At 40.5% G+C, this 22,168-nt stretch overlaps 2 protein-coding genes across 2 annotated transcripts; both read left to right on the forward strand.

Moving 5' to 3' along the window:
• Positions 1 to 3,495: 3,495 nt before the first annotated feature.
• LOC132296860 (ubiquitin-like) lies at positions 3,496 to 20,404 on the forward strand. Its single transcript, XM_059794874.1, has 3 exons — positions 3,496 to 3,589; positions 16,004 to 16,165; positions 19,249 to 20,404. The coding sequence occupies exons 2-3, from the start codon at positions 16,013 to 16,015 to the stop codon at positions 19,489 to 19,491; spliced, it is 396 nt and encodes a 131-aa protein (XP_059650857.1). The 5' UTR covers positions 3,496 to 3,589; positions 16,004 to 16,012; the 3' UTR covers positions 19,492 to 20,404.
• On the forward strand, positions 19,697 to 20,476 carry LOC132272227 (polyubiquitin 12-like). The gene is made up of 4 exons (XM_059773517.1): positions 19,697 to 19,748; positions 19,820 to 20,038; positions 20,140 to 20,238; positions 20,388 to 20,476. Exons 1-4 carry the CDS (start codon positions 19,697 to 19,699, stop codon positions 20,474 to 20,476), a joined length of 459 nt encoding a protein of 152 aa, XP_059629500.1.
• The last annotated feature ends 1,692 nt before the right edge of the window (positions 20,477 to 22,168 follow it).

Consider the following 22,168-nt stretch of genomic DNA (forward strand, 5'->3'; position numbering starts at 1 on the left):
ATGGTAGACAAGGTGGCGCTGCCCAAGTAAAAATAAAAATATTTGCAATCTTCCGTGACCGGGGTCTACTTTTATCCAATATAGACGAAAGTCCTTTTGCCTTTTTACTAAAGAATCTAAAGTTCAACGCACTTCAGATAAATAAATTAAAGCACACACAATAATAAAAGGAGACCACAAAAATCAGCATGTGTCAAAGAAGGTGGTCCACATGATTTTGTGTGATCAGTGACCATGTATGGAAAACATCAACGGTGGATACTCATATGAGATCACAATCATGATTCAAATCACATCATCATCTCACCACCACATCATCTCCTACACATGCTTCTACATTCCCTCAAGTTCCATAGCTAGCTTCACCTTCATATTTTATTTGCTAACAAATTGGAAAACTTGTAAAAAAATTAAAGATTTCTTTTATTTCTATAATTTATTCTCATGTCCTTCTTATTTATTTTCCAAATAGAGCTACTCATTGTTTATGAGACTCGATGCAAAAATCATTTAAATCATCCTCTTTTTTTTTTTTTTTACTTAGTTTAGTTAGATGGAAATGACAGGAAAGAAAAATAAATTAAAAAATATTTTAATCTTGTAAGAATTTGGATACTAATGAAAATTATATGAGAAAATAATTTTAAGTACTATTTGAGTAGTTGTGATTTTATTGCATCTCAAATGGCTCCCTGAAAATTTGAAAAGAAGAAAGAGAAGATGATTACAAACGGAAGATATTGAATTAAAAGGATACATTTCAGTTTACAAATTTCAGTTCACAAATTTCAAAAAATTATTTCATTCCAATTGTAGAACACCTATTACTCGTATCAAGGAAAATGGTAAAATAATAATAATAATAATAAGTTTACTAAACAATTCTAATCTTAAACATAAGAAAAACAAATCTTTGAAGAGGATCACAAGCAGGGCCTTATGTATCACATTATCTCTAATATTCTAGAGAGTTAGGTACTATAAAGTGATAGAAGGATTTGAGTAAAACGTTATAGAATTTTCTAAAAAAGTAGAGAGTAAGTTAGGTACTACAGAGTGATAAAAGGATTTGAGTAAAACATTATAGAATATTCTAAAAAAAGTAGAGAGTTAGGTGCTAATAATAAATATCTCCATCAAAAATATTTCTACTATAAATAGGAGTGAAGCTCTTATTTGTAAGCAAGAAATCCTGAATTTCACCTGAGCATCAGTTAAGAGTCATTTTTTATCCCCACATTGGGAGTAGTTCAAACAAAACAATCTATGCATAATAATTTAAACTTGCTTTCTTCTTGAACTTGGATAACTTGGATAATATCTGCATTGAAGTCTTCATGATTCAGCTGCAAAACACCAAATCAATGCTGGTTCCGAATGTACTACCGATGTCATCTAACCCACCTTACCTAATAGTAAGTTTGTCAAATGTGCAACACACGCACACCCAAAAACACACAAACCTCAGTGGCATCATGACGAATAGTTAGCATGCTTGCTTCAACACAAACAATTTTTAACCGTGCCCCATTAAAATCATTGATGGAACGAGCAAACTTCTCAAAATTAACATCTGGGTGAATATTCATTTTTTTAGAGTGGATTTACAATCAAGTGAAATGATTCAATAAGAGTTCATGAGTAATGAGATATTGTGAAATTTATAAGGTTACCTGCAAAATTCGAGCTATGTGGTATGAGGAAACTCAATTTTACGATCCAATCGACCAGAACACATGAGTGCAGGATCCAAAATATCAGCTCTATTTATTGCTGCTATCACCTACAATTCCTGTACTAAATTACTAACTCTGATAATAATTTAAGTTAATTAAAATTTTATTAGTGAAGTAGCATTTTGTCGGTGGCATCTGAAGCATGATTCATGTACATGGACATAGATGAGTCTGTTATGACCAAGTGAATGTGAAAAATTATAATATGATGACACTCAAAATGCAGAAACCATGATCCAGAATTATATCAAATATATTTTGATTCACATCTAAGATGCAACGTAGTACTAAAAATATTGCAATCTTCCGTGACTGGTGTCTACTTTTATCCAATCTAGACGAAAGTCCTCTTACCTTTTACTAGAGAATCTAACGTTCAATGCACTCAGACAAACAAATTAAAGCACACACAATTATGAAAGCTATATAGCGTAGCATTGTAGAGACCCAAAAAAATCAGCATGTCCGAGAAGGTGGTTCACACGTCATAATTAACGAGAAAACGACAAAGTACCCATAATTGAGACGTGGCAAACATCCAACGGTGGATATAAATATAAGATCACAATCATGATTCAAATCACATCATCTCACCCCCACAATATCCACCCACCCATTCCTACTGCCTCAACATTTCCTCAGCACCTCCTCTTTAGTTCCATGGCTAGCTTCAGCTTCATCATTGGCATCATTGGTCAGTCTTTCTTTCTTACGTAACTTTGAATTTTTGTATATTTCTATATTATTTGTGTGTATATATATAGATTGTGAATGTATTGTTCCCAATTGTGAATTATTATGATTTGTTTGTTGCGGGCAATGTGATCTCCTTGCTAGTTTTTTCTTCTCCCATGTAAGTACAACTTTGAATATATAATATAATGGTCATATTTATTTCTTTATACTCCTCGATTTCAAATTAAACGTCGTCTTTGATAACTGTGTTTAGAATTTGAGTAAGCATGCATGAATTGATGCATTTTTAATTCAGATTTAATGTATAGTATTCATGAAGTAAGCGCAAAGTAATTAGTACCACTTTATCTTTGTGTCTCAAAGCTATTAGGTTCAGTAAAATAGTCATGAATGACCAAATCAAAGTATGGATTTCATTCAACTTGATATAACTTGGCAAATATATTTTTTTGCCAAATTAAAATTTTTTTTTTTTCTTTGACAAGAAACTTACACACTCATTTGTCCTCAGGATGACTTAAATTCACACCTCTCAAATTTGAGAGGTAAATAAGATACCACATACTATAACGCCTTCCATTTTTTTTTTTAAAAGAACCATTTACATATGTAATTTGTTGCCAATAAACTATTGACTTGTACTATAGATGATACTTGTATATTGTGCCATCTAAAAATGTTGCAAATTAACCCTTGGGAAAGTTTGTCATGTATGATTGTTGATTGACTCATTTCATAATTTTTGGATATTTATAGAAAATTGTAATGTTAATACAAATTTAATATATGTTATAGAGGGACATTTAGGAGAGTGGTGAAGAAGAAATCAACTGAGAATTATTAAGGACTTCCATGTATGACTACTTTGTTGAGCACAACTTCGTGGACTTTCTATGCACTTCTTAAACCGGGAGGTTTGCTTGTGGTAACAGTCAATGGCGCGGGTGCCTTCTTGCAGTTCCTCTATGTCACTCTGTTTTTGAGAATTATTAAGGACTTCCATGTATAACTACTTTGTTGAGCACAACTTTGTGGACTTTCTATGCACTTCTTAAACCGGGAGGTTTGCTTGTGGTAACAGTCAATGGCGCGGGTGCCTTCTTGCAGTTCCTCTATGTCACTCTGTTTTTGATCTATTTGCTCCCAAGGGGACAAAGGTGATAATAATCCATCTTCTTCTATTTGTAACCTAACACATCCATTTATTATATATGCTTTTCTTTGTAGAGTTAATCCAAACACTAGTCACCTTATTGTCACGATCCGATTCCTAAGACGCTTGGAAGATGGAAGACACGCATGCTGGTTGGCAAAGAGCAGAGTTTGACTGGGAATGGTTCCAGGGAAGGGGCGTGCAGGACCACAGGATGGTACCTTTTCAGAGTTCAGGCAGGTCGACTCGGTTCAGTTCGAGGTGCTTGTCGCTAGTCTTGGACTTGACTATGAAGAAGGGAGTTGGCCATCCCTGCACAAACTGGTCGGGAGCTGGAGCCGTTCCCCTGACGAGGCCATGGCAGGCCGAAACTAGTCAGCATGTATCCTTGGGAGGGCAGGTCGTGGTGGCTGACCAGGGCGCTTGCGCGAGCTGAAGCAACGCCTTGGTGCCGCACGGGCCGTGCCGCTGTGCCAAATCTCTAGGCCCGTGACAAATGGTATCAGAGCAGGACTTGGGGAAAAGCACGGTGGGGTGCCCCCTTGTCGGTCCGGGAGGGGTCAGAGAATGAAGACGGTGCATTGAAGTTGCGTCGATGAGGAGGAATCAATGCAGTTGGGGGGGAGAGCCTCCATCTCCCCAGGAAGAGGCGTCCGTTGAAGTTGCGCATTGAAGGGCCGGAGGGCCGCGCGCACCAAAGTTCGTGCTTAGTCCTTGGGTGATGCAAACCATGGTGAAGGGCGAGCATCAAGTCGGCAGAAGGCCATTACTTGCTCGGGATGCCGCGGAGGCGGCATGACGGAGAAGAGTCACGTCCTTGAGGAGTGGACGTCCCCTTGGTCCGAGGCCTATCATTGGGCGAGTGCAGTGCAGGGAGCTGCACAAGGAAGCGATGGTGGGAAGGCGAGCATACCGCATGGAGGCAGACTTTGGAAGGGAGTGGACGCAGTAGTGAAGCGCCGCACTGCGACGAGGACGTCGCAGGATTTGGGTGGGGGAGAATGTCACGATCCGATTCCTAAGACGCTTGGAAGATGGAAGACACGCATGCTGGTTGGCAAAGAGCAGAGTTTGACTGGGAATGGTTCCAGGGAAGGGGCGTGCAGGACCACAGGATGGTACCTTTTCAGAGTTCAGGCAGGTCGACTCGGTTCAGTTCGAGGTGCTTGTCGCTAGTCTTGGACTTGACTATGAAGAAGGGAGTTGGCCATCCCTGCACAAACTGGTCGGGAGCTGGAGCCGTTCCCCTGACGAGGCCATGGCAGGCCGAAACCAGTCAGCATGTATCCTTGGGAGGGCAGGTCGTGGTGGCTGACCAGGGCGCTTGCGCGAGCTGAAGCAACGCCTTGGTGCCGCACGGGCCGTGCCGCTGCGCCAAATCTCTAGGCCCGTGACATTATGCTATAGTTAATAGAATTCCCAATCTTCTTTCACTTCAAAACAAGAAACAAAAAAAGAAAAGAAAAGAAACTATAGTTTCATAAGACTATCTAAGTTGTGACGAAACGATAGTCATGAAAATTCACAAATAAATAATAATAAAATAACTTTGAATCCACGAATTTTAGGAAAAGAGAAAACTAATATGATTGATATATAATAAATTTAAAAATCTGCTTTGCAGTAAATCTATTTATACTAGAAAAGAAATCATAAAAGCAAAATGAATCTTCAAAGCAGTCCGATTTAGCACTGTATCTAATATTACGGAAAAAACAAAAATAATAATAGAGAAGTTAATACAACAACAACAAGCCTTTTTCACATATGCTTGGTGTCGGCTACATAATCTTATATTTTCATTCTGCTCTATCTAAGGCTATAGGCCAAACCACATGTTGTCATGTCTTTCTTTACTAATATATTGACGTGGTCAATTTTTTTTTTTTTTTTCCTAGTTGGTACTCACACACATATGTCTCTTCTGAGATTTGAACCCCTAATCTCCCTTTGGAGGTGAGGATACCAAAGGCGGCATGGGCCGGTTCTAACCCACATGATGAAGATTGGGCCAGGCAAATGGCCTGGGCTTAAATCAAGCTGTCGTGAGGCAAGCCCAATACCGAAGAGTGAAGCTGAAGGCCTGAAAGATGAATGGATCCATGGATACAAAAGCCTCAATGATGAGCCCAATGGAGGAAGTTAGTTAGGGATCTTCTAGAACATTGTAAACAATCTATAAATAGGTGAAAAATGAAAGAAAGAAGGGATCGAAATATTTGAAGTGTAATGAAACTCTGTCAATTTAGAAAGAGAAAATTTCTTGCATCTTCAATGGCGCCGTCCGTGGAAATCAATGAGAATTCATTGATTTTTCACTCAGATTGATTTGATCTAGTAGTATAGCGCGTGAAGACGAAGCCTGATCGTTGAAGGCCGAATCAAGGTCGATGAAATTGTGATCGGAGAAGGTGGCGTTCGATCTATGCAGTTTTGATTTGTGCTTGTTTTGGAGAGTTGTGTGTTTGAAAGTTGCTGAGATTGCTGAATTTTGTAGATTTGTCGCCGGAGCAACTCAGATCTGGTTAATCGCGATCGAAATTTAGCTGAGCTAGAATCCAGATCTAAAGCGTCTGCATTAGAAAAGCTCAGATCTGATCAGAAATTTGCGGTTAATGACTTTGCTACGATCCGGAATGATGATCGGAGGAGAGAGTTCGAATCTAGTGGAGAATGGCCAGCAGATGAAGCTTCATGAACTGATGAACATGATTGAGGCTCTGAGAAAAGAAAATACAGAGTTGAGAGCTGGAATGGAACGCTGAGAGGTTCCGGTTGCGCCGCGATTGCCTCCGGTGGGTGAAAGAGGCGTGCGACCTGATGAAGCACATCAAGGCGAGCAAGAGGGAGATAACCACGTCGATCTCCACCGCGAGGAGGTTAGGATGGAGAATTTACCGCCAAACGCTCGTCGAGCTGAGGATCGAGAAGGATCTGTACATCTTAATCTACATCGTGAGCACATCCGGCGGGAAGAAAATACAGCTTTCAATCCGCTTCAGGAAAGGCATAATCGCGAACAGGATATGGAGTTTGATTGTCACAAGATTAACTCGCCGTGGTAGAAAGAGTTCACTGAGGAAAGGTCGTTCGATCCACCTTATAGGCCTTCAATGGCCACATATGATTATAGGAGTTCGGAAAGAAGATCTACAGATCAGAGAGTCGTCACGAGGTTTGAAAGAGAGAATAAGGCCCTCCGTTCGGCAGCGCGGACGGTTGATTCGCCATTTACTGACGAGATCCTGAATGCTCCAAGCCCGAGGAAGTTTTCTATGCCTGTTTTCATTCTGTTCGACGGAACGACCGATCCGATTGATCATGTATACCACATTTAGTTGAAGATGGCACTGAACACAGAGAATGATCCTTTGATGTGCAAATGTTTTCCTACAAGCTTAGTCGAACCGGCGCTCAGTTGATTCAAGAACCTGCCAAGGGGCTTAGTGGACAGTTTCCGTAGTTTGTGTGATCGGTTCATAAGCCAGTACTATGGGAATAAGCACCAGACATCTCTAGTTTGTTCACCATGAAATAGCATGACGATGAACGTCTCCAAGCTTTTCTTACCAGGTTTAACCTAACTAAGAGCATGGTGATAGAGTGCCATCCTTCTACAGCAGTACAAGCATTCAAGTTAGCAATGACCCGAGGGACACCGTTCCATACCAGTCTGGTGGTGAACACGCCGAAGACAATGGACGAGCTGAATAAGAGAGCTGATGGTTACGTGTGCCTGGAAGAGGAAGAAACAGCTAATGCTAGGAAGACATCTATCATCTCCACAGCAGAGAAGTCCAAAGCGAAGATACGGCAGAAGCAAGTTCCTACACAGCGTTAGACCTCCTGGAAGGCAGAGAAGAGACCTAGGGAGGATGATTTGGTTAGTCCACTCAAAGTTACATTGGTAAGGCTGTACTAAGAGAACAAAGATAAGTTTCACCCTCCTTTGCCAATTAGACAACCTCTTGAGCAGAGGGATCAATCTAAATATTGTGCTTTTCATAGTGATTTTGGTCATCAGACTAATGAATGCAGGAACTTAAGGAGATAAATGGAGATGCTGATCGCTAGGGGAGAGTTTGCAGGATACGTGCAAGGGCTGGCACAGGAGCAGAGTCAACCGGCAGAACAAGTCAAAAGAAACCAGAAGCCGAATCATCATAATGCTCAGCCCATTCGGATTATAAATGCGATTCATGGTCGACTTGAACGAGCCGAAGAATTGACCCAAACGTATCTTCGACAAGAACAAATGAAGAGAAGAATAGGCAATGTCAACATTCTGCACTAGCAGAGCGCATCAACACAGATAAGATTCGATAAAGCGGACTTAATGCTAGTTCAGATCCCTCATAAAGACCCTCTAGTCGTTAAATTATCGTTAGTTTAACAGTGGCAGAGTGTTTGGTACAAAGGGTGCTAATTGATTCAGGAAGCAGTGCCAATATCATGCCTAGAGTCACCTTCGATCGGCTGGAAATCAAGTTAGAGGAGCTCAAGTGTACTGGGAACCCACTGTTGGGATTTGATGGAAAACGAGTTGAACCAATCGATACAGTAGAATTGCTTGTCTAGGCAGCCGAACGGGACCTTATCGAGAGCTTTGTGGTGGTGGAGATCCATCCTCTTACAATCTATTGATGGGGAGAGGGTGGATTCATAGGGTACAGGGAGTCCCATCGACCCTGCACCAAGTGATGAGATGCTTGGGTCCAGACGGGAACAAGGTGATTAACAACCATGGAGATCAGGTTGCAGTAAAGGAATGTTACTCAGTAACTTTGAAAGTTGCAGGGAAGGGGAAAGCTCCCATTCGCCCAGCTATCCCACAATAGCAATTAAAGAAACCTCCCCTCGACACGACCGGGGAGGAGCTTCTAGTGCAAACCGAGGAACCCCTAGTTGAAGTTCAAATGGATCATTTAAGGCCAGATCGAACCACAAAGGTAGGTTCAGGGCTTGCTGAGGAAGAAAAACGTCAATTGGTTGATTTCCTCTCCCAGAACGCCGATGTATTCGCTTGGAGCCATCTCGACATGCCAGGGATCGACCCCTCAGTCTCCTACCATTCTCTTAATATAGATCCGAACGTCAAGCCAGTGAGACAGAAGCAGAGAAGGTTCGCCCCGGAGCGCAACCAGATCATTGCAGATGAAGTTAATCGATTGTTGGAGGCTGGGTTCATTAGAGAAGTACAGTACCTGGATTGGTTGTCGAATGTGGTTGTAGTCCAAAAGAAGAATGGAAAATGGAGAGTTTGCATTGATTTCACTAATCTAAACAAAGCCTGCCCGATGGATAGTTTTCCACTTCCAAAGATTGATCAAATGGTGGATGCAACAATCGGATATGAGCGACTGACCTTTCTGGATGCATATTCAGGCTACAATCAAATCCTAATGGACCCAAGCGATGAGGAAAAGACCTCTTTTGTCACCGAACGAGGGATTTATTGCTACAAAGTTATGCCGTTCGGACTGAAGAATGCTGGAGCCACGTACCAGAGGTTGGTTAGCAAGATTTTTAAGGATCAAATGGGCAGGACAGTAGAGGCTTACATCGACGACATGGTGGTGAAAAGCAAATAGAAGGACCATCACTTACAACATTTACAGGAGTTGTTTGGCGTGCTAAGAAAGTATAGCATGAGGCTGAATCTAACTAAATACTCGTTCGGTGCGGGATCCGGGCAATTCCTTGGCTATGTGGTCAACAACAGAGGGATTGAGGTTAGCCTAGCCCAAGCGGAAGCTTTGCTAAAAAATGTTGAGCCAAGTATTGTCAAAGAAGTCCAAGTTCTCACCGGACGCATAGCGGCACTGAGTCGATTCATTGCTAAGTTATCCGACCGATGCAAGCCATTCTTCGATACAATCAGGGGTCACGGAAAACAATCCTAGGGGGATTAGCAGAGGCAAGTGCTGGTCAAATTGAAAGAATATATGCGGAACCCACCTGTTTAGAATGCCCCAAAGCCAGGCGAAAAGCTTTTCTTATACCTTGGAGTTTCTGACATTGCGATCAGTGGCGTGCTCATACGATGTGCCGAGGGTAGGCAATTCCCGGTTTTCTATGTAAGCAAAACATTGACCGAGCCAGAGAGAAGGTATTCGAAGGCCGAACGAGTAATCTTATCCTTGGTAAACGCAAAAAGGAAGCTCAGGCATTACTTCGAGTCCCATCCTATAGTCGCCCTAACCACATTCCCTATAAGGGTTATCCTGCATAAGCCTGATTTGTCTAGACGAATGACGAAGTGGGCAATTGAGCTTAGTTCTTTTGAAATAACGTATGAACCCTGAACGGCTATTAAAGGGCAAGCTGTGGCTGATTTCTTACTAAAGTGTGATGTGGATAAGCCAGATGAATGTCTTGAAGCATCTTCGTGGAAGCTCTTTGTGGACGGCTCCTCAAATCAGATGGGGGCAGGAATCGGGGTCAAGTTACAAACGTCGGAAGGCACTACGCTGAGCCAAGCGATTAGGCTTGAGTTTAGAGCAACCAACAACGAAGCAGAGTATAAAGCGCTGCTGGCTGGGTTAAGATTGGCTAAAGAGCTAAAGGTCAAAAGTTTGGTTGCTTTCAGTGACTCGTAGTTAATAATTTGGCAGGTGACTGGGGAGTATGGAACAAAGGACGAGACAATGGAGGCATACCGTTCCGCCGTTATGCAAGAGACTAGAAGTTTCGATCAGATCAGGTTCATTCAATTGTCGAGGGAGCATAATGAAGATGCCAATCGGTTGGCTTGTAGTGCGTCAAGTTCAGGTGAAACATTGGCAAGGGTAATTCCAATCGGGGTGCTATTCCAACCATCTATCCTTGAGGAACCGTCAAGTTCGGATCCCTGGCAGGTGAATGTTATACCATATGAACCGAGCTGGATAGATCCAATTATTACGTATATACAGGATGGTGTTTTGCCAAAAACAGAGGGATGAAGCAAGAAGGATTAGATTGAATATCGCAAAGTATGCCATAGTGCACAACCAACTTTACAGGAGGTCTTATTTAGGATCATACTTAAAATGTGTAACCCCTGCAGAAGCTCAGCAGATACTGCGGACTATCCATAACGGGGTTTGTGGCAATCATTCAGGGGGAAGGTCTCTAGCACACAAAGCGATGACACAGGGTTACTTCTGGCCGAACATGGCACGAGATGCAGAGGAATTTTCGCGAAGGTGCGATAAGTGTTAAAGGTTCGGACCACTGATCCACCAACCACCAAAAGATTTGCACGTAATGGCCAAATCATGGCCTTTCGCGCAATGGGGGATAGATGTGGTTGGCCCGTTACCAACCACCAGATCACAAAATAAGTACATTCTGCTTTCAACAGACTACTTTACCAAATAGGTGGAGGCAGAACCGTATCCCAGTGTGACTCAGACCCATTTAAGACGCTTTATCTGGAACAATATCATTTGTCAATTTGGTGTGCCGAGGTCAATCGTCATGGATAATGGGACTAACCTTGATAGCAAGTAGGTGAGGGAGTTGCTGGACGAATATGGAATTAATCAAAAGTTAGCAGCGGTCAGCCACCCACAGGCGAATGGTCAAGCTGAGATCACAAACAGAACGATCTTTGCTTGTATAAAGAAGAAGCTTGAAGAAGAGAAATGGAAGTGGTTGGATGAACTCCCGAACGTCCTGTGGGCGTATAGAACGACTCCAAGGCGACCGACCGGAGAAAGCCCATTTGCCATGGCGTATGGTACTGAGGCAGTAATACCGGTAGAACACCAAGTTCCTACCATTCGGAGTTTAGCGTGGAATCAGGAACAGAATGATCATATGCTGAAATTCAACCTCAACTTGCTTGAAGAGAAGAGGAATGCTACAGCAATAAGGCTTGCATCATATCAACAAACGCTCATGAACAGTCACAATAGAAAGGTGAGGCATAGGGGTTTTGCACCTGGTGATTTGGTTCTTAAAAGAAAAGTTGGTATTATTAAAAAAATGGTGTCACCATGGGAAGGTCCGTATAAAGTTGCAGAGGTTATCGGAAAGAGGGCATATGTCATAGAGACCATGGTTGGAAGGCTGGTAAACAAGCCTTGGAATGCCACTTCTTTAAAAAGGTATTATCAATAACAATTGAGTTTCAGTTTAACTAATGTCTACCTTCAATTGTATACTTGCAAGAGAGCAAAACTTTGAAAGATTTATAAAAAAAGTATCGTCTTCTTCTAACAAGGTGACTGAGTATGAGTAAAGCCAAGTGGCAAGTGACATTCTAGCCAAGCGCCAGGCACTTAAGCAAAGTAAGTGGCAACTGACACAATGAGCCGAACGCCAAACACTTGCTAAAAAATAATGAAAAAGCCAAGTGGCAAGTTGCGTTCAAGCCGAGCGCCAGACACTTAAGCAAAGTAAGTGGCAACTAGCACCACGAGCCGAACGCCAAACACTTGCTAAAAAATAATGAAAAAGCCAAGTGGCAAGTGGTGTTCAAGCCGAGCGCCAGGCACTTAAGCAAAGTAAGTGGCAACTGGAACCACGAGCCGAACGCCAAACACTTGCTAAAAAATAATGAAAAAGCCAAGTGGCAAGTGGCGTTCAAGCCGAGCGCCAGGCACTTAAGCAAAGTAAATGGTAACTAGCACCACGAGCCGAACGCCAAACACTTGCTAAGAAATAATGAAAAGCCAAGTGGCAAGTGGCGTTCAAGCCGAGCGCCAGGCACTTACTAAAAGTAAGAAAAAGACAAGTGGTTGGTGTTATTAGCCGAAGGCCACACACTTATGTTAAAATTTATTATTATTATTATTAAGTACTACCAAGTGATGCAGAGATTCAGATCAGATGTAGTCAAAAGTTATCCTTTCATTCATTATAAGTTGAAAGATTACAGAGACACATAAGATGGGTACAATCAAGTTCTGTCTATCTCCTCATTCACCTGCTCAGCCTCGGCAGCCTCCCCAGAACGGTTAGCATTCCCCTCCCTATCATTGGTCACGGCATCCTTGTGAGGGGGGGAGTCAAGCTGAATCACCACTTCATTCTGCTGAGTTTCATCTTCAGTGGTAGTCACAAGGGGAACCACAGTAGAGAGAGGAGGTATGTCTAAAGGCTGAGCGGGAGGAGGAACAGGGATAACTCCAGATGAGGCAATCCCATCACATTCTTCAAAAATGTGTTCGGCAAAAGTGGGGTCTAGATCAACATAGACTCCTGGAGGATCAATTCCCAGCTCCTTGTCAACATCATCCGGGCCTGTGCCTGAGATTGTCTGACCCTCAGCTGGAAGGCGATCGTTGAAACCTTCTCAGTATCCTTCTACATACCTGAGGGCCCCAGTGCAGGATAAATGACTGTACAGAGCCATCATCCCTCCATTAACCTTGCCGATGACACCAAGCAGGGCATTACGCTCATCCAGAGCCCTCTTTTCAAAAGCCATACGCTTTGCTTGTTCATCATGAAGCAGGTGCTGAAAATTGTCTCTTTCGGCCTTGAGCGTTTCGCGCTCGGTCTGCCAAACGCTCTTCTCGATCTGAAGGGCGTCTCTTTCGTCTTGAAGAGAGTTCATTTCCTTTTTCAGACCTTCCCTTTCCTTCTCAACCTTGTCCAGCTGCACCATGAGTTCAACATTTTTGGTGCTGATGATCTTGTTCTCTTTGTGACCCACTTCAACGTCTTTGGCGAACTTGTGCGCCTTGGCGTTGGCAGCCTCGACATGCTTTTGCATGGCCATCATGCCAAAGAGAGTCTATAAAACAATACATGAGTACTAATTAAGCCGAACGCATGTCTGGAGGAATTATAATGTAAAGACATTTCAAATGCAACAAAGAGAAGGGTAGGGAATTACCTCCATAGCCGTAAGGGGAAAACGGCTGAAGACCTCCTTCTGAGATAGAGATTTGGCAACCTCAATGTCTTTGGGAGACCACATGTTCTTGTAGTAAGTCATGGCTGTTGGACCTTCCCTGAACATGGTTTCGCTCGGCTTCACTACCGATCCGTCAGCTCGGACTAGTTTGGGGGTCCACCGAGCCTCTCCAGAGGAGGAACCAGTGGCATTACCGGACCCGGAAGGAGCAGTTGGCCTAACCTGAGGAGGGATAGGCAAACCTAGCCCGAAGGTACGAATCCTCCTTGTTAGAGGAACGTCATCAGGGCTGCCTTCGCTTTCAGGCTGAGGCCTTTTTCCTCGTTCTTTATCCTGAATGGATGCAATGGGGGCAGTGGTACTCTGAGCTTGAGCGACGGAGTTCTGGATGACGAGTAGAGCGGTGACGATCGGACGAATAGTCACCATGTTCGGGGTAGTGCTGGAAGTGGAGGCAGATGAAAATGCCGAAGTTGGAGAAGAAGAAGCCGCGGAAGCAGCATTGACCCTGGGAGGATCCTTCCTCCTGCTGAAGGATGGAATCCGAAGCTGGCTCATTGTGGTGCTGAGGTGAGAGATATCACTTAAATTCTCGGATGTAAGGAGTTCCGAACAGGAAGGGATGTCGTTTAGAACGTAGTCCTTCAGGTAATTGGTCCTATCCCTGCAAATGTTATAACAAGTTCGTTATCCTGCGGGATACCCAAAGATTTGCAAAGAAATAAACAGAATCGAGGAATGCAAATTTCACAAGGGCAGTTTGCCTTATGGGTTTTGAATTTCTTATACAAAGACACGGAGTATTCGCCGAAGGCGGTAGGGATAGGATAGTCCTTGGCAGCTGGAGCAAACCAAGCACCCTGAACGCCAAGAATACCCTTTTTCCACCCTTTTTCAGAATTAAGCTTGTCTGTACAGATGGATTTCTTTTCAAGAGGGTAAAGATGGTAATATGCATCCTCCAGCCTGATTTTGCTGACCTTGTAACAGAGGAGAAGATCAACTAAGTCAAGATATAGGCCTCTGTCACGATTCAGAAGTAACATAACGGACAGAACTCTAAAAAAATTGGTGTTAACTTGAAAAGGAGAAAGTTTCAACCTATTGAACACATAACAGAAGAAAGGGTGAAGAGGGAATCTAATAATGTTGAGGTGATAAAGGGAAAACAAGACTTCGTCGGGAAGAAGACCGGCACCAGTTCTGACATTAACGTGTTTGGGACATTCTCTAAAGTGAATATCGGAAGGGAAATGGAGCTTCATATGCAGAATATCCAAATCTATAGGCATGATGCTGACGATTATGATCCTTGGGGAAAATGTGCAAATACTTTAAGAAGAAGAAACAGAACTAATCTTGAAAAGATGAAGATCAGCAAGGGATGTTGCAAAAGAATTGAGAGAGAAGAACCTTTTACTGGATTCGCCGGAGAATATTTAGCTTGACTAGAAAAATCTGAGTTGCCTTGAGAGAACAAACTGAAATCGATTGACAGTGATTTGTGGGGGGTACGACAAAGGAAGATATTGATATGAAGGAGTGGTATATAAAAGGGAAGTGGTCCCGCTAACAGAGGCGTCAGGGAGTTAAGAAGATTCAAATTTCAAAGACATTAATTCCGAGGCCAATCGCTCGATGCCCCACGTGATCGTCTCGAGCCGTCGAATCATCATTAGCCGTCAAGTCATCATTAAGTCTATTGATAATCATACCCTAATTAATAAGGGAGTGATTATGGGGGCAATTGAGGATACCAAAGGCGGCATGGGCCGGATCTAACTCACATGATGAAGAATGGGCCAGGCAAATGGCCTGGGCCCAAATCAAGCTGTCGTGAGGCAAGCCCAATGCCGAAGAGTGAAGCTGAAGGCCATAAAGATGAATGGATCCATGGATACAAAAGCCTCGATGATGAGCCCAAGGGAGGAAGGAAGTTAGGGATCTTCTAGAACATTGTAAACAATTTATAAATAGGTGAAAAATGAAGGAAAGAGGGGGGATCGAAATATTTGAAATGTAATAAAACTATCAATTTAGAGAGAGAAAATTTCTTGCATTTTCAGGAAGGTAAGAAAGTGATACCGCTAGGCCACTGGCCCGTTGGTGACGTGGCCAGCTTTGGTTTTCCTCTTAGTATTACCATCAATGTGCATTATGTGACTTATGTCACTCTTCCTAGCCGATGTATTTAAAAATTGAGATAAGTTCATAATCTCGAAAATACGATAGTTGTAAATTTCCAACTCAATTCGGGTTTAATTTGGCCACTAACAAAAATCTCAAAAAATTAGTTGGCTTCCTATAACACAAAAAACAAAGTCAAAAGCATTAAAAATTTGGCTGAAAAGTGACATAGGACGCAAGCAATGCTTGTGGGTATTGTTCCTCCGGCCATTTTTTTTTTTTTATTTATTGAAATGGGCTTTCACGAGTTAAGACAGATTTGTCAAACCGCATCGAGAAAAGTTCGGTTACATCAAGTTAATCGTGTGCTTTTTATATTTGATCAATGCTGGTCAAATTTTGTAGCTTTTGATAATGAGTCTAATTTGCTCGTGTTTTCAGGTTAAAGCTATGAAGTTAGTAGCAATATTCAACGTGGGGTTTATTGGGTTGGTGATAGCAGTAGCTTTTCTTGCAATTCATGGCAATGTGAGGCATACCTTCGTGGGAATTATATGTGCAGGACTAACTATAATCATGTATGCATCTCCTTTATCAGCCATGGTGAGCCTTTCCACTTCATGAATTAGTTTGATCATTAATTTAACCTACCCCATATATCTAACTACACTAAGTAAAAGAGCCTTTCCCGTATGTCTTGGGATACCGAATGGACGATTTTGATTTGGAATTATAACAACTTTAATTCAAAGTTTTAAGTAATATACTTTACCTTGTTTGTCTACTTAATGTAAATTTATTAGGATAAATATTTGTTCATATCTTGTCATCATCAGTTTTACCTTTGTTCCATAACTCATTATAGAACTGCAACATAAATTAATTTTTGTGAGGTATTTTTAAATATTATAATTAATATATATTTTTAGGCTTGAAGTTGTTGATGTGAGTGCAAAACTCACTCATTCCAACACTAGCAATAAAAAGATTAGTCGATCCTCTATATAAAAGGTAAGAAAAAAAAGCATAATCCATTAGCTCTCTTTGTTTTCTTCTTTTATGATCTGGAAATCAAAATGCACACTTCACACGTTTGAGTTAGACTTTTATCTAAGTTGTCATCATTATTCCGCTCAATTTTATTCTTATTTTCTTATGATGGAACCATTTTAATATTGAAAAATAGATGATGCGACTCTCACCTTATATTTTCATTCTCGAAATGTGATAAATTAAGAAAACCATATAATAGCATCAACAAGAAAAACATAAGCCTTTATGGGGTTAGATGCATGGTAATTGATGAGGCTTTAATCGTGTTTGACAGAGAAATGTGGTTAAGACAATCCCATCATGAACCAGATTTCAAATCGCTCACAGAGCCAATCACAGAAGAATTCCCAAAAAAACCCAAAGGACACAACGAGATCCAAACACAACACCCCAAAATCACAAACCACACTCACAACTCGCGAGGAAAACGAGGGTAGAGACGTGCAACTCTCGATGAGGATGATATTAGAAGAGCAAAAACACTCAAACTCCCGATTAGTCGAGAACACTCTGAAGATAGAGACCCTTGATTCTCAAACTAATTCTGTCAACTTTTGATCTACCCACGAAAGCACGAAGGCCCAGGTACTTAATCAATAATAACCACGAAAGCAGTATTAATTAGTTCACTAAGTTTTGACCTTGTAAGTAAAGTAAATGATATCCCTATTTTATAAATTGAAAAGAAGCATTAATCAGTTTTAAACGAAAGGAAGGTGGGAAAAATAAATTTAAAAAAGGGGGAAATTACAACCTGGTCTAACTTTTACGCCTTAATTTTGAAAACTTTATTATATATAAATTTCAAAATTAAAAGTTAGTTAAAATTTTTATAAGACTCAATTGTCTTTAATGTATAAAAGTAGGAGTGTGAGGTAATTTTCCCTTAAATACTGTCTAAAAGGACAATGAAATTTTTTTATTGATAGTATTATTAATATCAAAATAAAAGCTCTTTTGGGAGAATGAGCCCTTCCAATACAGGGTGTCCCTACCCCCAAGCCACTTTTTATTCCCTTGGAGACATTCATCAGTCACTTCTAACTTCTCCTGTTCACTGCCCTCCCAGACTTTCTATCATCTTAATCTTGGTTAGGGTTTCGAAATTCTTCATGGAATCAAGTGAGGAGAACTCAGAGGAGGTATTAAATCGTCATACAATCATGTTATTTTTCTTCTTGTAATTATTTTCCATTTGGGGCTCGCTTATGTGTTCTCTAGGGCGTTGAAAACTGATTATATGATTCAAACGTTCTTATTCTTGCCCGTCCTTGCATTTTCTAGGTTTTTGATGTCATTTCTTTAATTAATGGGTATTTATTTCCAGTGGGTTTTTCTGATTGACAATTTACTGTTGGGGGTTTTATTTATAAGGTTACTGCATACTACGTTGGCAGTGTTTCTATGCGATTTTAATGTTCTGCTTGGTTGCTGAGAAAATATAGGAAAATGATTCCACCTATTGAAAGAAAAAAGGGAAAGATCATTCCACCTATTGAAAGAAAAAAGGGGAAAGAAGAGAATTTTTTTATTCTCAAATGATGTGAACCACAATCTCAAATGGTCAATAGTGAACTGGTTGTGTTTGTATGACCGGTTCCACATGGTCCCGGCCAATCCCTGCAATCAAATAACTGAATAAAGTTGAAGCATTTGCTTGTTTGGTGGTTTGTGATTGGTTTGGACCACATTCAAGGACTGACCACCAATTGGGAAATTGGCATCGAGTCTCTAATCTTGGGGCTTAAACAATGCCTAATAAACCATTTGGTTTAGTTCATTTATTATTATTATTATTATTTTGGTTCTTAGAAGATACTATTGAAGATAAAATTTACTCTTTTCTTTTTGTTTTCTTATTTTTTCTCCTGCTCTTTTCAATAGCCAATTTGGGTGTTGAATTGATTGTTAGAATGATGGGATGTGGTAGTTATATATTGCCTTATGAACCGGACTTATATACATACAATTTTAGAGATTCTTTTGTTATAGAAGTGACAATGGTGGTCATCTTATTAAAAGTGCTTGACCCTGTCATTTTTTCGGTAATAATATAGAATTTCTATTAGAAAAATGTCGGGTTATGCAAAAAGCCTATAAAATGGCTTGTGAAATGCCTATTGTGCCTGGCATTTTACTTATTTATTGCTTTAGGAATTGGGAAAAGATGCTACGATTTGGAGCATCTTGTCCGTAGTTTTATTGGAAAACAATTCTATTAAGCTTCATATACTGTTGCGCTAGCATCAAAATGAGTTACTTCTGCCTATGTAATTTGTTCATCGGCAGTTAAGCAGCTCACATCTGCAAGTGTGATATCGGAGTCTAGAGTCTTTGTTGGGCGCCCAGGGGCCTCACCTTGAATGCTTCTTTAAATTATCTAGGCGCCCGGGGGCCTTACCTTGAATGCTTCTTTAGATTGCAGCTTGTAAGTTTGTGGTGGGAAGTTCATTGTCTATATTTCCCATACTATGACTTTTACCAGCTTATTAAAGTAAGATCATTGTAGTGGACCATATTATTTCTATACTTTCATTTTTTTGCTTAAGAAATTGGTTGATCCCCAAGTAATTTGCTTTTGTGATAGTTATTCCGAATACTTTCATTTTTTTTCTTTTCTTGTTTTGTTACAGATAAATATATACTTGAAGGTCATAAAAACAATTGCCTTCAATGTCAAGAGATCAAAGACGATTAAAAATATAAAAGCAATGTTACATAGTAAGGAGGGCATCTCAGAAAATCTTCAGGAGCTTTTCTTGACTGGTGAGCGGCTTCAGGATGACAAAAAGCTAGTTGATTATGGTATTCAGAGGAACTCCACTCTCCATCTTGTTCTCCAAGCCCCGGGTACCATCACATCGGAAAACCATTGAGATTGAAGCAAAGCCAAACGATACCATCTAAAACATCAAGTTATTGATTCAGGCCAAAGAGGGGATTCAATCAGATAAGTACACCCTAATCTATGCTGGAAAGCTACTTGAAGATAACCGGACTTTGGCCTCGCTCAAGATACAGGGTGAATCTACTCTCCATTTGGTCTTCAATCCGAGAGATCTGTCGTCCGTTTCAGTGAAAATGCCTCCTGGAGAAATCATGAAACCGGAAGTTAAGGTCATGCACACTGTCCGTGATGTCAAAGATATAATTGGGAGCATGGTTCGTTTCCTGGTTAATGATTGGAATGTGTGATATATGCAGGAAAGCAACTTGAGGATTCAAAGACAATGGCTTTTTATAACATCACAGAAGAATGCATCTTAGAAATGTTTCCTCCTCCATTTCAGATATTTGTTAAACAGTGGAGTGGTGGTACTGTGACCCTTATTGTCCGGCTACAGAACACTGTCAAAGATGTTAAGAAAAAGATTTTCGTCAAGCTGGGCTTGCCGGTTGATGTTCAGGGTCTTGTTTTTGCTGGCAAAAGACTCGAGGATGACTGCGATTTGGCTAGTTACAACATCCAGAAGGACAACACTCTCCGCATAAGCATATATAAGCTTTTGAAAACGTTGATATAGGTATTGGTGATCTGAAAACGTTGGTCCGAGAGAAAGTGAAAAAACCAGTGAAGGAAGCATTCCTCAGAGGAAAGAAACTGAGAGAGCAGCTTTATCTGAGTAAGTATCTTCATGATTGGGAAATTACATCATCCGAGACTAAGTTGTTAAATAGGTTGCACCTTGATCAGATATTTTGGGACTATTTGTTTTGAGAATTCCTTTTGGACGTAACTTGCATTACCTAACTTTTCTTTTAATTTGGCCAGTATTGTTTTCTTCATCATTTCTAAATGCTATTAGTGAACTAAGTAGCACAGACACTGTCAATATCTACATGATGCCGGTTGCAACATGATACAGACATGTTGACATGTTAAATTCTGAAAAATATTCGAGTATATTTGAGTACGTTGCGATACATATTCGGTAGCTATCAAGAGAGCTCCCTAATCATAAGAGTAATTGAGGTTTTCTTATTTAACCACGTGATAGAAACAATTTTTAAAATATGTGAAAAGTCAAATAAATTATATAATAAAATTTTCAATCTAGGGGTCAATAAGAAGAGCTTGGAAGGCTCTCTTGATAGCCTTATGCCCAGTGGCAGCGGAATCTGCAATTTACATCATAGGGGCCAGCCATTATTTTAAACTAAAATACTAATAAATAGCAAAGCAAAGGCCTTTTCTGAATTTTGATTAGTTGAAATTTTGTTGTACCAGAGAAAATACATGGGCCTTTTTTGAATTTTAAGGAACTTGTTGGGCAAGTGAAATGAAAAAGGAGGGGACTTTTTGAATTTTATAATTTTTTCTTAAGGACTTTTGTGAATTTATAAGGAGTTTAGTGGCCGTACAACTATAATTATTAACAATTTTGTATAATAAATTATTCAAACCATCTTAGACAAAGTTGTTAAATGGTTTGCACATAATAGACCTACACTGTTTATACCTTAATGATCAGGTATTTCGGGACTAGTTGTTTTGAGAATTGTAGTGGGGGATTGAGAAATAGTAACACCAACTTAATTGTGATTTGCAATGCATTACCTACCTTTTCTTTTTATTTGGCCAGTATTGTTTTATTTATAGCGTTATTTCTAAATGCTATTAGTAGCATAGACACGGACACTGTCTACTGATCCTCAACAGGCCGTGTCATGATTCGGATATATTGACACGTTAAATTTTAAACAAGTAGGATACGAATTTAGACATAGATGCTAGAACACCCCTATATGTAAATATACATTTTATATATATATATTCATTTAATAAGTTATATTACTATATTCTGATTTATATATTAAGAGTTACTCCGAGATAATTTATAAGAAAATTATGAGATTATTTTAGTGATTGTTATATCATATATATGTCATTATTTTATTATTTTGTGGATACATTTATGGCTTTTGTTATAGATATATATATAAATTAATCAGGGAAAAGAAAAGAAAAAATGTGGCTGAATGCTAAAAATTATCACCGAATGCTTCATTTATGTATAATAATTTTAGTTATTCTAAAATTTGTACTACCTTCGTCCCATTTTTCCATTTTACATGTGAGTCACGTCTGGAAATCGATATCTAAAATGGGGGAGTATAATATTAACAAAATTAAAAGATGGGTTGACCCACTTTTGATGGGTTAATTGGGTAAAATCCAAAGGTAATCCCCTCTCTCCAGCAAATCTCGAGATTCTCCACTCCCAAAACCATCGCCCTCTCCCCACCATAACCGCCGCTCCCCACCACCTCTCTGTCTCCATGTCTCTCTCCACTGCCTCCTCACTCCACCACCGCTCCCTTCTCCCCATCACCACCGTTGCTCCCAACCCTCTTTATCTCTCTCTCCCAACCCTAATCGATGGTTGTTGGTAGTGGTGTTGCAAAGATCTGTGCATTGAAAGAGGAGAGAGAGGTAATGGGTGAATGAAACACCCACCAGATCGGAATGAATCGATCAATAGTAATATATCAACGAATCATTGGAAGTCTAAAACGGCCAATCTCTAATAAGAAGTATATGTGTATAACTGT

Source organism: Cornus florida, unplaced genomic scaffold, assembly GCF_030987335.1.
Source record: "Cornus florida cultivar Cherokee Brave unplaced genomic scaffold, ASM3098733v1 CherokeeBrave_3.0.0_Hap2_Chr01, whole genome shotgun sequence".
Lineage (NCBI taxonomy): Eukaryota > Viridiplantae > Streptophyta > Magnoliopsida > Cornales > Cornaceae > Cornus > Cornus florida.